Below are 12921 nucleotides of genomic sequence, written 5' to 3'. Positions count from 1 at the left end.
TGGTCAGGGTAGCAAAGGCTCGATTACGATTGTGACAAGCCTCATCAATGATGGAAGGCGGTGGTCCTTCTGGAGTGGAGCTATCAAGCCAACATGGGAGGAGCATCAATCATTCAGTCTTGTTGATAGGCATGTGACCATTAGATGTTCGAGGTGGACTCTGACAGGTTGAGTTGAAATGGCAACCAGACGTGTAGGGCTATATGACAATGAGAAGCATGGTCCCAACTAGCTTGACTTGAACCGAGGGTTGAATATAGAAGACCAGCAGGGTGCTGAAGTGGTTTTGGTGCAAGGCGAGGTGTCCGAAGAAGCAGGTGTGTTCGCCTCGCCGGAAGCCGTTGATGGTGCTGTATTTACTCGTAGCGCTGGGCCCACTCAGGCCAGCGGGACAAGATCACAAATCCAGTCAACGGTGGGAATACCTTGTAGCTGCATATGCAGCGTGGTTGAGTTGCGTTGGCGATTGGTGAGTTGATTGGTGAGTTGATGGTCGAGGTCGCAGAGCAGGACCACGAGTTGAGGGTTTCAAAGCGCTAGAGAAGGCGGACAACGGACTGGAACAGATCGATCTAGAAGAACTGGAGTGCCGAACATGAGGTTGAGGGGGTGCGAGATGATGAGTATTCGGGATATGGTTTCGAACAGTTGGCGGTTATAAGGTCCAAGAGGCTGAAGTGGAGAACGGCCAGGATGGCTGCGGGCTGGGTTCAAGAATGGTCCCGGGATGACGGGGCTCGGTTCTGAGCATGCCTTGAGTAGTCAAAGGGTTTGAGGGCAAAGGACAGCCCGAAGGCGCCGTACAAGTTGTGCCCTCGATCGACTGCAGAACAGACGGATGGGTGGACGGTGGACGGTGGATGGTGGATCAATGATGGATGTGGGGATGGTGGTCATGGCCGATGCAAAGTTGATCAAAGTCGCCACCGACGACAGTGCTTTTGGGGGGCACTGGGACGCATCGGGAGGTACTAACTTGGAGGTAGCAAACCGTGCAAGCCCAGTACTCCGTATTGAGGTACGGCTGGTGGGCTGGTGGGTTGGTGGGCAGGCGGACGCGGGAGATTTGTGAAGAGTCGAGCATGCTCATGCTCATGATCACGATCATAGCAGAAAACAAGCAATATTGAAGGCCGCGGAGGCTTCTGCATGCAGGGCCCTCGGGCTTTGGCTCGGAGGGAATTAAGGAGCACCAAGGCTGGCTGTGGGCTTCCGTTTACCAGGGTGGTCTGACATTGTGATCAGAGAAGAAAGTCTTTGCCCCTCAGCCCCGCCTGCGTACAGCACAAGCACGACAAGGTATGCGCGTAACAGCGTATGGATACTGTAGTTCAGGTATGTACCTATTACTCAGCTGGTAATGGGCAACGGAATATTAAGAACCTTAGTCGGGGACAGCGCCACAAACGCAGTTGACTTGTTGACTTTTCCCTCTGGGGTTTATGAGCAATGGTGGCATTACAGGGCCACAGGGGTTAACTCCCTACATAGGCACAACCGTGTGTAGAATTACTGGTCCCTGTTGCCTGAAGGAGCACGTGGCATAGCGCCGCGCATTGTCAGAAACACAAGATACATTGCGTTTGGCTGGGTTGGACCTCTAGCTACTAAGTTTGAACCCTGCTGAATACTACGTACAATGCAGAATCTAGTGGGCTAATCTAACAGGACACTTGGTCGAGATTCTGACATCTGCAAGCCAACCATTTGTAATAATCAACCCAATCAAGTTCGGACAAAGTAAGATGATAGTGGGAGCTTCGCCATACGCAGAGGCGGCATCCAAGTGTAACCAGGTATGGAAGGTACTACTTAGGTGCCTACGGTACCTAGGTACGTAGGCATATGCCGAACCCATAAGCTTCCCCTCTCAGGTGCAGGAACAAGAAACGTCGCGGGGCTTAGGGGTACAAGGCTATAGGGCCCGAGCGCCCCCTTGGACTACCTCGGGAGCCTGGCCGAGGTGTCAATGCACGCGGAGGTTGCCACTTGGTCCCCGTTAGTTAGCCCTTGTCCCTGGCCCCCTCGTTCGTTCATCCGTTCATCGATCCACATCAATCCTTAGGGTTCTCGGCGTTTAATGCTCATGCCCATGCCCATGCCCGTGACAAACCGAGCGACAGCAACTCTTGGTGCATTTCAACGGTTCCAGAAACCTTGACTCCAATAATGATAAAGTGTTGGATACGGAGTACATAGGGCCAATGATGAGAGTGTGACAAACACGGGATTGCCGTGCAATCGACACACGGTTGGAAGCAACGGATGACTCTTGCGACCAGGGTAAGAATCGGTGAGCGGCGTCCACGTCCACCACGAGCACCTTCATGTCAGTAGGTATTTGAAAACAATCCTGGCCTTGAGCTGTCCGGAAGACCAAACCCGCAGTATCATTATTGATCCCAGCTATTTTCAACTAGCCCAATGCGGTCCTTTGTGCGGACAATCTCAGTACTGGTTGCGTTGCTTAAAGTGGAAGCTTATAAGGTTTGGGGCCACGAACTTGCAGAGTCACGAGCGTGTCACCAGCATGGCACACACCACCAGGCCTGCACATCAGGTACTCCGTACTCTCGCGCCTACGTGCCTACACGACTACTCGCATATATGGAGTTTCATACGTAGCTCCGTAGATCCTTTTGCTTTACATAGGTGACGCGTTAATGGGAATTATCCGCAGGCATAGCACTGCATCATCCGAATGGTCAATTGAAATTGGCGAGCTACCTAACCTGGTGAAACCCATTTCTCGAGATAAGAATATCTATCTACTCCGTAGGTAGGTACATTCCGTTGCGTAATTGCGGTACTGTTCCGAGATACTGTGTGTGTGCGTCGCTTCCTGTGGACAACATGCGACCTCCCTATCACGCATCTTCTCTCTCCCGTGCGCATCGTTTCCACCGATGATGACGAGTCAGGAAACATGCGCGAGGTGCATCGACTTGGTTCGTGAGCCGTGACTGTATTGCGCAAATGTTCCCACCATCCTGGTTCTTGCGTCCGCTTGGACCACCAGTGGCTGATGGGGCTATCTTGGTGGAGGACCACGGGGGCTTAACTAAGTTTGGCCGCTCTAAGTCCATCTTCGAGGGGGCCGAGGGGCCCAGACACACCAGAGTTCCTTGGTAATTGCCCTGGAACGCTGCTAGACTCAATGCGTACAGCCTGGAGGTTCACCCACTTTCCCACCATGCCTCAAGGCCAAGGTCTCGTGGGCAAATTTCGACTTCCAATCTTCCAACTTTCAAACTTCCATACCTGAGGAATTTCATCAACAGCTGGCTGGCTGGCGTCAAAAGGATGTGTTATTTCATGACTCCAACTATGTGATAATTCAGCAATTGGGCTTTTGGATGGTCGACAAATCCTTGGTGCCTGAATAATCCAAGCTGTACCAACTTAGGACGGCGTATGTGTACTCAGTACACATGCTGTATGGAGCGTGGGTCAATGCCAGACGTGGAGACCTCGGATTCACTCCCGAGTGCTCCCCATTGCACAAATTATTGTTTAGCATCTTGTGCCCTATCATCACTGTATCCACAATGCCACACTGCCAGATCATCTGCCGTGAGTGAATGTCTCCGCCAAAGTGCAAATGAGTTGGGGGTTTTTCATACCAGCATATTCCAAGTTTGAGATGCCTTGGACCTTGTGGCTTTTTGGCTTATTCGACATTTTCTTCAGCATCCTGGAAATGGCTGATATTTCAAGCGGCCGACGACGGGTCAAGAACCTGCAATGGCTGCGTACCCCGCGCTTGATATCTCCAAATCTTGGTGCAAATGCTCTACGGAGTAACTTAGGGATCACCGACTAAAAAGTAGCACTAATTAGGTACCTACCTTTTGGGTAAGTAGCCACAAAGCCTCCAAAGCCCCTCGGCCTAAGTCCCAAACCATGCGCACCTCAGGGACGGAGCAAAGACATGCCGGCGGGACCTTATACCCACGAGCTACGGAGCCTCCCTCTAGTGTCTTTACAGTACCTACGGAGTACTCTAGGTACCTAGTCCCTTACTGTACATAACTGTTCTTGGCCCCAAGCCCTTGAGTCCGCGGCCTTACGGGTCCAACAGCCCTCGCTCCCTTGGGGTTTAGCTTCTTCCAACTCCACTGCTTCTCACCGAACGCAAGACAGAGACAGATGTCAGGATCCGTCCCCACTTGCCCGACCCGGATTCTCGTTAGCCGGTTGCAATCTTTTTCTTTGAGTATTACCGACTACTGTACACACACCCAACCCAGTTCAAATGTTCGCAGTTCCTGGTTGGGCGGTTTCCGCTACTTCTCTTGTCTCCGAGAGGGACTCTACCGCACATTCATCCTCCGTCAAAGATTCTTCCGCCTCCACCTCGAAGAAAAGGAAGCATGCGCAGCCTCGTCAAGACCACAGTTCGAAGATCTCTGGGAGCGAGCTTGAAAAATTATGGAACAAACACAATACCCTGAAGCCTGTCTCGCAGCCCAAGGATCATGGCAAGGCCAAGAAGCGCACGTCTGAAGGGGACAAGACTGCGAGAAGCGGGAAAGACGGTGCCAAAAACCATGAGACCAAAACAATACCCAGTGTGAAGACGGAGGGCCAACGAACCCATAAAGTCGATCCTGCCTCGTCGAAAAACCCCTCCGCCAAATCTCAGCACGATATTCAAGCTCCCCGAAGAAGTGACAAGCCCAAGACAAGCAGCAATTCTCGCGACAAAACTTCTAACAATCGCCGAAATCACGACGCAGAAAACCCTGCCCGAGATGCCCAAGCGCAGCCAGATGCCTCCTCCACCACGGCCAAAGGACTATCACAGTTGCATCCTTCTACCGTTTTCCCGACCACGAAATTGACACCGTTGCAAGCGAAGATGCGCAGCAAGTTGACTTCTGCTCGCTTTCGTCATCTCAATGAGACCTTGTATACAACCTCCTCAGCTTCCGCAATGGATCTCTTCTCCTCATCCCCAGATCTTTTCGCCGAATATCACGCAGGCTTCTCACAACAAGTCAAAGATTCATGGCCACAGAACCCGGTGGATTTGTACATCACATCTATCAAGACGCGTGGGACCCTGGCATCACCCCAGAATGGCGTCCTCCCGATTCCTCGCCGCAAAACTGGCTCTTGTACCATAGCAGATCTGGGCTGCGGCGATGCACCTCTCGCCCGCGGCTGTCAGGCTCTAAACAAGTCGTTGAAGCTCAAATTCCACAACTTTGACCTCCACTCTCCAAACACACTCGTCACCAAAGCCGACATCTCCAACCTCCCGCTACGAGACGGAGAAGCAGATATTGCCGTCTTTTGCCTGAGTCTCATGGGCACCAACTGGGTGAGCTTCGTCGAAGAGGCCTGGCGCATCCTGCGTGGAGATGGAAAGGGAGAGGTATGGGTCGCTGAGGTCAAGTCCCGATTCGGCAGGGCTGGTCGTGGACCTGGTCCCCGTGTTGTCGAGAATAGCGTGGGCAAGAGGAGGAAGACCCAGAGACCAAAGGACGACGGCCACGATGATGGCGTACCGACCGAGTCATTCGTCGAGGAGGCCACCGGACCTCAGGATGACACCGACATCTCCGCCTTTGTCAAGGTTTTTGCCCGCCGAGGTTTCCAGCTCCGAGAAGAATCGGTTGACAAAAGCAACAAAATGTTTGTCACCATGATCTTCATCAAGTCAGGAATTCCAACTGCCGGCAAGCACCAGGGTCTCAAATGGAACGGCCACGAATATCAAAAACAACACGACGGCAAGATGCGTTTCTCTGGCGGTCAGGGAAGGGATGACGACGTTTCTCCAGAGGACGAGGCCAAGGTGTTGAAACCCTGTGTCTACAAGACAAGATAACAAGGTCGCTTGTATTTGCTATTGGCCAACCTCGATGTGCGAGCGAGAGGAACAACAAGACCGCACTACTGTGGTAATAGCAGTAGGAGTAGGAGTAGTAGCAATAGCATCATGGTCATCATCATTAGGGATCTTCATTCACGTGTCCAAAGCTTGAGCTGTCTTATGACACTCGTAAAGTCGAATACAGGTCGCGCTGCAGCACTTGCAGCACATGTATGCACTCAAACCATGCTTCCCTGATAGAGGATCAACTAAGACCAGCACCTTTATGTCACGCGATCATGGCCATCATCAATGTTCTGTCTAAATCAACACGCTTGCTTCACATGTCACATCACACGTGCTCTACAAAAATGCATCATCTCGCTTCTGCACCTCGGCGTTGGTGAGGCGAACGGCAAGACTCAACAATGACACTGTCTCCGTCGTGGCGTAAAAGTTAAGTGCGTCAATCAGGATCTTCAGGTGGCGATTGAAGTGGTCTTCGTACTTGCCGATATTGTCTTCGAGCCGTTTCATGCGAGCTGGATCTGTCGGTGGGACCACCACAGCTGGCACATTGGCGGTTGGTTTCTTGTTGCCCGCCGCTTCCGACATGCTGGTGTCTACTTCTGATAGAGCCTTGGTTGCGCGTTCGACGTAGGTGGCAAATAGCTGGCACCCGGTCATGAGCTTCGCGTTGACCCGTAGGAGTTTGGCTTGGGTCAGCCCAAGGTCTTTGAGGATGGTATCGAGCATGTCGACGTGATCTTGCATCAGTTCATCAACGGTCGGGTTCCTCTTAGGATTCAGTCCGGATGGAGATGGTGTTGGCTCTTTCTCGCCACGTTCCGTGTCATCAACTTTCGCCATGAGCTTCTGCCAACTGGGTTCCATCACTTCGGCTGTGGCGAAGAAGAGCATCTGCTGGACAAAGACCAACATTCTTGACCGCAGAGTCCAAATGCGTCGTTTGCAAAACTCGATTCTCCGGTTCTGTGAACGATGTATCCAGCTGCGCTCTTTACTCTGAATCGACCAGCATCCCACCAAAAGGTTTTCCAGATGGCGGAGTGCCAGTGTATACCGAAAGATGAGCTGATACCGTTGGACTGTTTTTCGGCTGATCATGAGGGACAGTGGAAATGGAACCGAATAATCCAGTTCCAGAGCGCCGTGTCCAGAAATCTCTCTCTCTTCTTCTTCCTTTTCCTTTTTGCCCTTTTCAACCGGTGTCTTGTACTGTTCCATGACGGATTCAGGGTTGTCCTGGTCCATGCCCTGGACATTGACGACTTTGATCAGCCATTGAGTTAGTCCAACAGAGTTCATTTTGACCTTGACGTCTTCCTTGAAAGGATCGGCCACGGCAATGCTTCCCGGCTGATGAAGGACAAGATCAAAGAGCGACTGTAGTTTGCCAACGTTGACATCCCTGAACTTCTTGCGGAGCTCCGAATAGCTCAACTCCAAGAAGTAAGAGAAGAACTCAGCCTTGTCCAGGAAGAAATAATGCTTCATTGAGCGCAATCTGCTTCGCAGAGAGTTCTTGGTGAGGAGCAGGCGAAGTAATTCTTTATTGGCAAAAGAGTAGGCGTGATTGATGTTGTCCATGAATCGAGGGTCATCAAAAGTGGCAGGTGTATCGACGATCTTGCTGGTGATATTGACACCACCACACTCTCGAACAACGTTCAGATACTTCCCAGCCAACAGCACTTTATCCTTCACAGCTTCTAGCTGAGGAGGGATTTCCTTTTCACGAATGTAGTATCGCTTCTCCCAATACTCGTCTGTGTAATCTTCGTCGAGACGCTCTCGCTTAATACTAGCCCTTTCACCAATGAGAAATTCTGAGTGGTGATCTCTGATTCCTCCCTGGTGGAGCCATTCGTTGAGCATGACCATATATGGCCTGCTTGCCTCTCGCAGCAACATCTCCAAGATACTTCTGGCCGCAGGATCGCCCGAAAACGTCGATAAACGAGTCGTCAGCATGCCAAGGACATTGCCACCTATACACCTCTTCTTGCTGAGGCTGCCGGGAAGAAGATCCCCCCCCTCTTTGAGTCGTTCAATGATGTTGTCAGCATCAAAATCATCTATAGAGTTGTCAATGTCCTCGTCGAGAAGGGAATTTTTCTTAAGGAGTTCTTGTGCCAGAGAGTATAAGTGTGCCAAAGACTGTGCAGTTGGGATGATAGCAATGTGCATTTGGTGAAGCGTGAAACTTGGGTCGTTCAAGACTTTCATCTCCAGTTGGGCAACGAGGATGAGATAGTCTTTGAGGAGCTTGCGAATGGCGGCACAGAGAGCATGGTTGACAGCGCCAAAGTCTGCTCTACTCTGAACCTCGATGAAAGCCTCCATGGCACAATAATGGGTGGCCATGGTGAGAATCGATCTAGTCAAATCTTTCAGACTTGGATCAAGGCCTGCCGCTGGTTCAAATATTGGTCCATTGAGTCTGTCTTTCTCCTCTGATGGGTTATATTTATCGTGGAAGCGGATGTATTGGCCCTCGTAGCCCATGAAGACGTACAGGAGATCATCCAGTATGGCTTGTTCTTGTCCCTGCATAGACATTGATTCCAAGGGCGGGGGTTCTAGTTCTGGGGGCGCGGCGCGGGCTATGGGTGGCGATGTGACACGAGAGGCCAAAGGCGCAGACGAGTGAGGGACGAGCTGGACAGTTGGAATCCATGGCTCTACATCGACATCAGCACTGAGTGAAAATCAAGTCGTGTGCATGCCTGCCTACCTTGAGGGTTCTCCTTGACGGGCTTTTTAAGAACAGCGGGGCCGGCGCTACGCCTTCGATCAGTGTCGCTCCTACGGAGCTCGCTATGCGGGAGATCTTTCTTGGGACTTCTTCTGGTGTAAACGGTATCGGTTGTTGTGATGGTTGTTCTTTCTTTGCGCCGTTCCAAGCCGCTCAGGCGGTTGTCGCTTTTTGAATGTCTATGATTGCCGTCGCGTGGCTCGGTCGGGCTACCTGATACTATAGGAGAGAATCCATCTCGGTCGCGGTCGGAGGGTCGGTCATAATCTCGAGATCTGGTTGAACTGACCCTGGCCGGTCCACTGGAAAGATGAGCACTACGACGATCAGCCATCGAAGCGCTCCGGTGATGTAGAGAGGCCATTGTGCCCGGTCTTCATTCTTCTAAGTCGTCATTGGCCTTGGAGCATAGACGAAGAACGATCACCAGGGCAATTTGCAGGGCAATTTGCAGAATTGCGACAACGAATGCCACACGGTGTGGGTGTGATCGAGTGTCCAGGCGAATATCTTGTTAGGGAACAACAAGCGCGTCGCGGTGCAGGCGGTGGGCGCAGTGGGGTAAGAGAGAGGGAGAATCAATGGCACACTCGGTAGGTTAGCCTTAAGGCGGCAACCGTATCTAGATATTTTATTGGCTCCAGTATCGTGAGAAGTGCCGCTACTTTAACGATTTCCCTCGAGGACACCTCCAGTCGGGGGCCACTGGCCCTCGATAGTATACCGACCTGTGAACGCCCGTGCAATCCTATGTAGACTCATGTTTCCATCAATGAAATATGCGGAAGCGGATCTATATCACAGCCTCCCCGGTATCTGTAAATTCATTCAAACGTCCGATTGATTCAATTGATTGGCGTGGATGAAGGTATAAGTCCAATCAAAAGTGCTGTGAGCTGGAAGCTCTACCATTGTCGGTACATAGGCAAAGGCTTCCACCCAGGCGGGATGGAAGCGTATTTTGGTAAGGTGTACTGGCCTTCACAGCGTCCCGCATTACAGTTCTTGAGGTTACAGAGTCCAAAGACATTGCAATAGCAAGTTCTTGCGTCTGGACAATGAACATCTTGTCGGCCAAATAGCATGTGCCAGGAGTACTCGAGTATTCGGCCGCTAATATCGTCCGGTAAGGGCGTTTTGGTCAACCATTCGCGGATGCGTTCGTATTCCGCCTTGGGCAGTTCTCGAATTTTGGAGGCCGTCACGACAAACTGGGCGCAACAACTCGCGCCAACCACACTTGGAGTTGTTCCATTTGCAGCTCTTTGTGGGAACAATTCGACGAAAGCGTGGCGAAAATGCAACGAGGTCGTATGTCCAGACCGAGGATCGTCGAGATTTATCTCTTCTGGACAGCCTAACGTCCATACGCAGCGCATGTTGACGTAGCCTTGCTCTCGGACATAGGGTAGTTGAAGGCGTGAAATGACGGTGGCTCCATCTTTGTTGGGATCATCATTGTGCCACTGGTATTGAAGACTATGTATGAAAACCGATATTTCCGGTAGATTGTCATAATTGTCGATGATGTAGCTGCAACATATGAGTTTGGAATGCAGTGGGCGGGCTTGGTTTGGATCTTACGTCAAATAGACCATTGATTCTCGTCCTTTGTTCAAAGGGACAGTAAACTTCGCTTCGGGATCATTCACCACATACAACGACACAGGCCAATCTGGCAGCCGTTTTCCTAACCATCGTGTGTCATCGCCTTTGAGACTTGCCACCACTAGCCGTTTTGATTCTGTGCTGAGCGGCACCGGCGAATGATGATAACGCTTATAACCAAAGGTCAAGCTGGGCAACTGCAGTCGGAGCAGCGAGGTTAACCCGATGATGACTAAAAAAGCCAGGCATGCCAGCTTCAGCGTCGAATAAATAAGGCGAACCATGGTGGACAATAGAGGTGCATAATTGGAATTAATGGTTGTGGCATAGAACAACGAGGATCCGGGTCAAAACACGGTTGTTTGGTAGAAGGTCAGCAATGTGTGACAAGTCGTTGTACCCCAGTGACTTTCATCCGGGTGATCAGAAGGTTCGACGAGGTGGCGGTTTAAAGAAGGACGCGTCCGCACCAAGCTTTTGGCATAAATCTACGTCCAGGGATGCAATGCCTCGTTGGAAGGCTTGGATTTGTCCAACCTGAACGTGCTGTCATCGAGCTCTGAAACAGTGACGTGACGGGCTTTTCTTTCTCAACATAAAATGGCCATGCTATTCTTGGCTAGTCGACTACGGGGAAAAGACGTATTCTAGAGTCAAGTTCAAGGCTCCCAAGTTACAATTTACAGTCGATGGCCTACAGGACGTTCTTTGTTTAAAACCAATATTAGGCGGAAGATCTGCACACAGTCTTGCACAATGCCCGGAAACAGCTTGGGCAATTGGACCCTCCCTGCCGATGTTTCCACAGTCTGGCCACCCATCTGACCCGTCTGCTCCCTTTCCATGGAAGTGGCATGCGTTCTATTCAGTGTCTGTTGTCTAGCGTCATGATTCATCTGGGAGAGGTTTCATCCAAGGCCCACCAGTAAGCTCTCGCAGTCCGCAAGCAGCAGGTGAAGTGAAGAAAATGTAGATCAGAGCGACTCAACGAGGGAGCTAGTGGTTTGAAATGATTACACAATACACATAATCCAAAGACAATGAAACGCAACGAGAGTTACGCAACGAGAGTTCAAAAGAAATCATGAGAACTCGAGCCTCACGAGATCAATGTCCTGTCAGGGACTCAGTGGTCGTCTAAATTAAAAAGGTCCAGTATTCATAAAGGAGTGCTGTATCTTTTGAGAGGAACTGCAGACTGAGTTGTATGTCCGGCCGTAGACTTGGCACTGATGCGTTACGGAGAAGTTCTTCATCATCCACGTCACAACGCCGCGTGAGTCCCGCCGCGATTTCGTATGCAACTTTGCCTGTTCCCATCTCAGTATCACCGCATTGTTCAACCCCGACCGACCTGCCACCCCCAAACCCTGCTCTCTTGTTACTACATCCCTCTCCGGCTGGCTTCAGAGTCCCAAGTGTTGTCATACATTCTCCAGTCTCTCCTTTCTTGCAATCGCCGCAGCAATGTTCATCGCCCGGTCAGAATATGGTAAGTAGTACCTCCCCAATGCCGAAGACCTGAGAGACCTGAATTAACATTGAATAGATCGCGGAATCAAGTGAGTTATCCGATGGTGTACCAGAACATCTTCCTAACTTATCAAAGCACCTTCTCTCCAGAAGGCCGTCTGTTCCAGGTCGAATATTCCTTAGAAGCTATCAAACTAGGCTCTACCGCCATTGGGGTACGTTTCTAACATCATTCCTCCACACAGTTTCCTGGCTCCGATGGCTAACGTTTTGCAGGTTGCTACCTCCCATGGCGTCCTCCTCGGTGTCGAGAAGCGTGTCACATCGCCCCTGCTCGTTTCGTCAAGCATAGAAAAGATTGTGGAGATTGACCGACACATCGGCTGCGCCATGTCAGGGCTGCAAGCTGACGCCCGGAGCATGATTGAACATGCCCGCGTCGAATCACAAAACCACGCCTTCAACTTCAACGAGAAGCTCGGAGTCGAGAGCTGCACCCAAGCAATCTGCGATCTGGCTCTCAGGTTCGGCGAGGGTGCCCAGGGCGAAGAGTCAATAATGAGTCGGCCTTTCGGCGTGGCATTACTAATTGCCGGCTGGGACGAGGACAATGGACCGCAACTGTGAGCAATCTCCGGGGATCGTCGTGTTGGTTTGTAAAGAGCCGCTTGGGGCTGACATTGAACAGTTATCACGCTGAACCGTCAGGAACTTTCTATCGTTATGATGCCAAAGCTATTGGATCGGGAAGTGAAGGAGCGCAGGCAGAGCTCCAGTCTGAATATCACAGATCATTGACACTGGAAGAGGCGGAGACATTGGTTCTCAAGACACTGAAGCAGGTGATGGAGGAGAAGCTGGATTCGAAGAACGTCCAGTTGGCGAGCGTGACGAAAGAGGGTGGTTTTAGAATCTATCAAGACGACGAGATGAGCACGGTCGTGGCCAGACTCGAAGGCGACTAGACTTGCGCCCAGGTGTTGCTACAGCTCTTTTGGCTCCTCATCTGCCATATTACCAGCATTAGTCCGGAGTCGTGGCGTGTTCGAAAAAGCATCACGGCTGGCAGGCCGTTGATAGGATTTCACCTCAAACAAGGATGATTTGATTTCTAATATGCTGATCCCTAGATATTTTGGACTTCTTGTGACTGAGGAGCTATATACTGACACCCGCATACTATGTCCTGATCATTTGTCTATTCATTTGTGAGGTTGCAGATATTGGACAGGTGCTGAGC

The 12921-nt window shown here is 51.1% G+C and overlaps 4 protein-coding genes across 4 annotated transcripts; 2 read left to right on the top strand and 2 right to left on the bottom strand.

Moving 5' to 3' along the window:
• Window positions 1-4078: 4078 nt before the first annotated feature.
• Window positions 4079-5960, top strand: PV10_06894 (uncharacterized protein). The gene has a single exon (XM_016371743.1). The coding sequence runs from the start codon at window positions 4256-4258 to the stop codon at window positions 5834-5836; it is 1581 nt and encodes a 526-aa protein (XP_016221075.1). The 5' UTR covers window positions 4079-4255; the 3' UTR covers window positions 5837-5960.
• A 119-nt stretch (window positions 5961-6079) lies between these two features.
• PV10_06893 (uncharacterized protein) lies at window positions 6080-8964 on the bottom strand (the record flags this gene model as incomplete). Its single annotated transcript, XM_016371742.1, has 2 exons — window positions 6080-8526; window positions 8580-8964. 2 exons carry the CDS (start codon window positions 8962-8964, stop codon window positions 6185-6187), a joined length of 2727 nt encoding a protein of 908 aa, XP_016221074.1. The 3' UTR covers window positions 6080-6184.
• Window positions 8965-9228: 264 nt separating this feature from the next.
• On the bottom strand, window positions 9229-10751 carry PV10_06892 (uncharacterized protein). The gene is made up of 2 exons (XM_016371741.1): window positions 10185-10751; window positions 9229-10133 (listed from the first exon to the last, which is right to left on the bottom strand). The coding sequence occupies exons 1-2, from the start codon at window positions 10490-10492 to the stop codon at window positions 9506-9508; spliced, it is 936 nt and encodes a 311-aa protein (XP_016221073.1). The 5' UTR covers window positions 10493-10751; the 3' UTR covers window positions 9229-9505.
• Window positions 10752-11523: 772 nt separating this feature from the next.
• PV10_06891 (proteasome subunit alpha type-5) lies at window positions 11524-12918 on the top strand. The gene is made up of 5 exons (XM_016371740.1): window positions 11524-11700; window positions 11758-11770; window positions 11818-11896; window positions 11958-12304; window positions 12370-12918. Exons 1-5 carry the CDS (start codon window positions 11676-11678, stop codon window positions 12644-12646), a joined length of 741 nt encoding a protein of 246 aa, XP_016221072.1. The 5' UTR covers window positions 11524-11675; the 3' UTR covers window positions 12647-12918.
• The last annotated feature ends 3 nt before the right edge of the window (window positions 12919-12921 follow it).

This window comes from Exophiala mesophila (genome assembly GCF_000836275.1).
Source record: "Exophiala mesophila strain CBS 40295 unplaced genomic scaffold supercont1.5, whole genome shotgun sequence".
NCBI lineage: Eukaryota > Fungi > Ascomycota > Eurotiomycetes > Chaetothyriales > Herpotrichiellaceae > Exophiala > Exophiala mesophila.
Note: the sequence above shows the minus strand (reverse complement) of the source record. Positions and strands in the feature narration are given on the sequence as shown.

Coding starts and splice junctions, on each gene's coding strand:
- PV10_06894 (XM_016371743.1), top strand. CDS start 4,256: ATGTTCGCAGTTCCTGGTTGGGCGGTTTCCGCTACTTCTCTTGTCTCC.
- PV10_06892 (XM_016371741.1), bottom strand. CDS start 10,492: ATGGTTCGCCTTATTTATTCGACGCTGAAGCTGGCATGCCTGGCTTTT. Junction 10,134..10,184: donor GAATCAATGGTCTATTTGAC/GTAAGATCCAAA, acceptor CATATGTTGCAG/CTACATCATCGACAATTATG.
- PV10_06891 (XM_016371740.1), top strand. CDS start 11,676: ATGTTCATCGCCCGGTCAGAATATG. Junction 11,897..11,957: donor TAGGCTCTACCGCCATTGGG/GTACGTTTCTAA, acceptor AACGTTTTGCAG/GTTGCTACCTCCCATGGCGT. Junction 12,305..12,369: donor GAGGACAATGGACCGCAACT/GTGAGCAATCTC, acceptor GACATTGAACAG/TTATCACGCTGAACCGTCAG.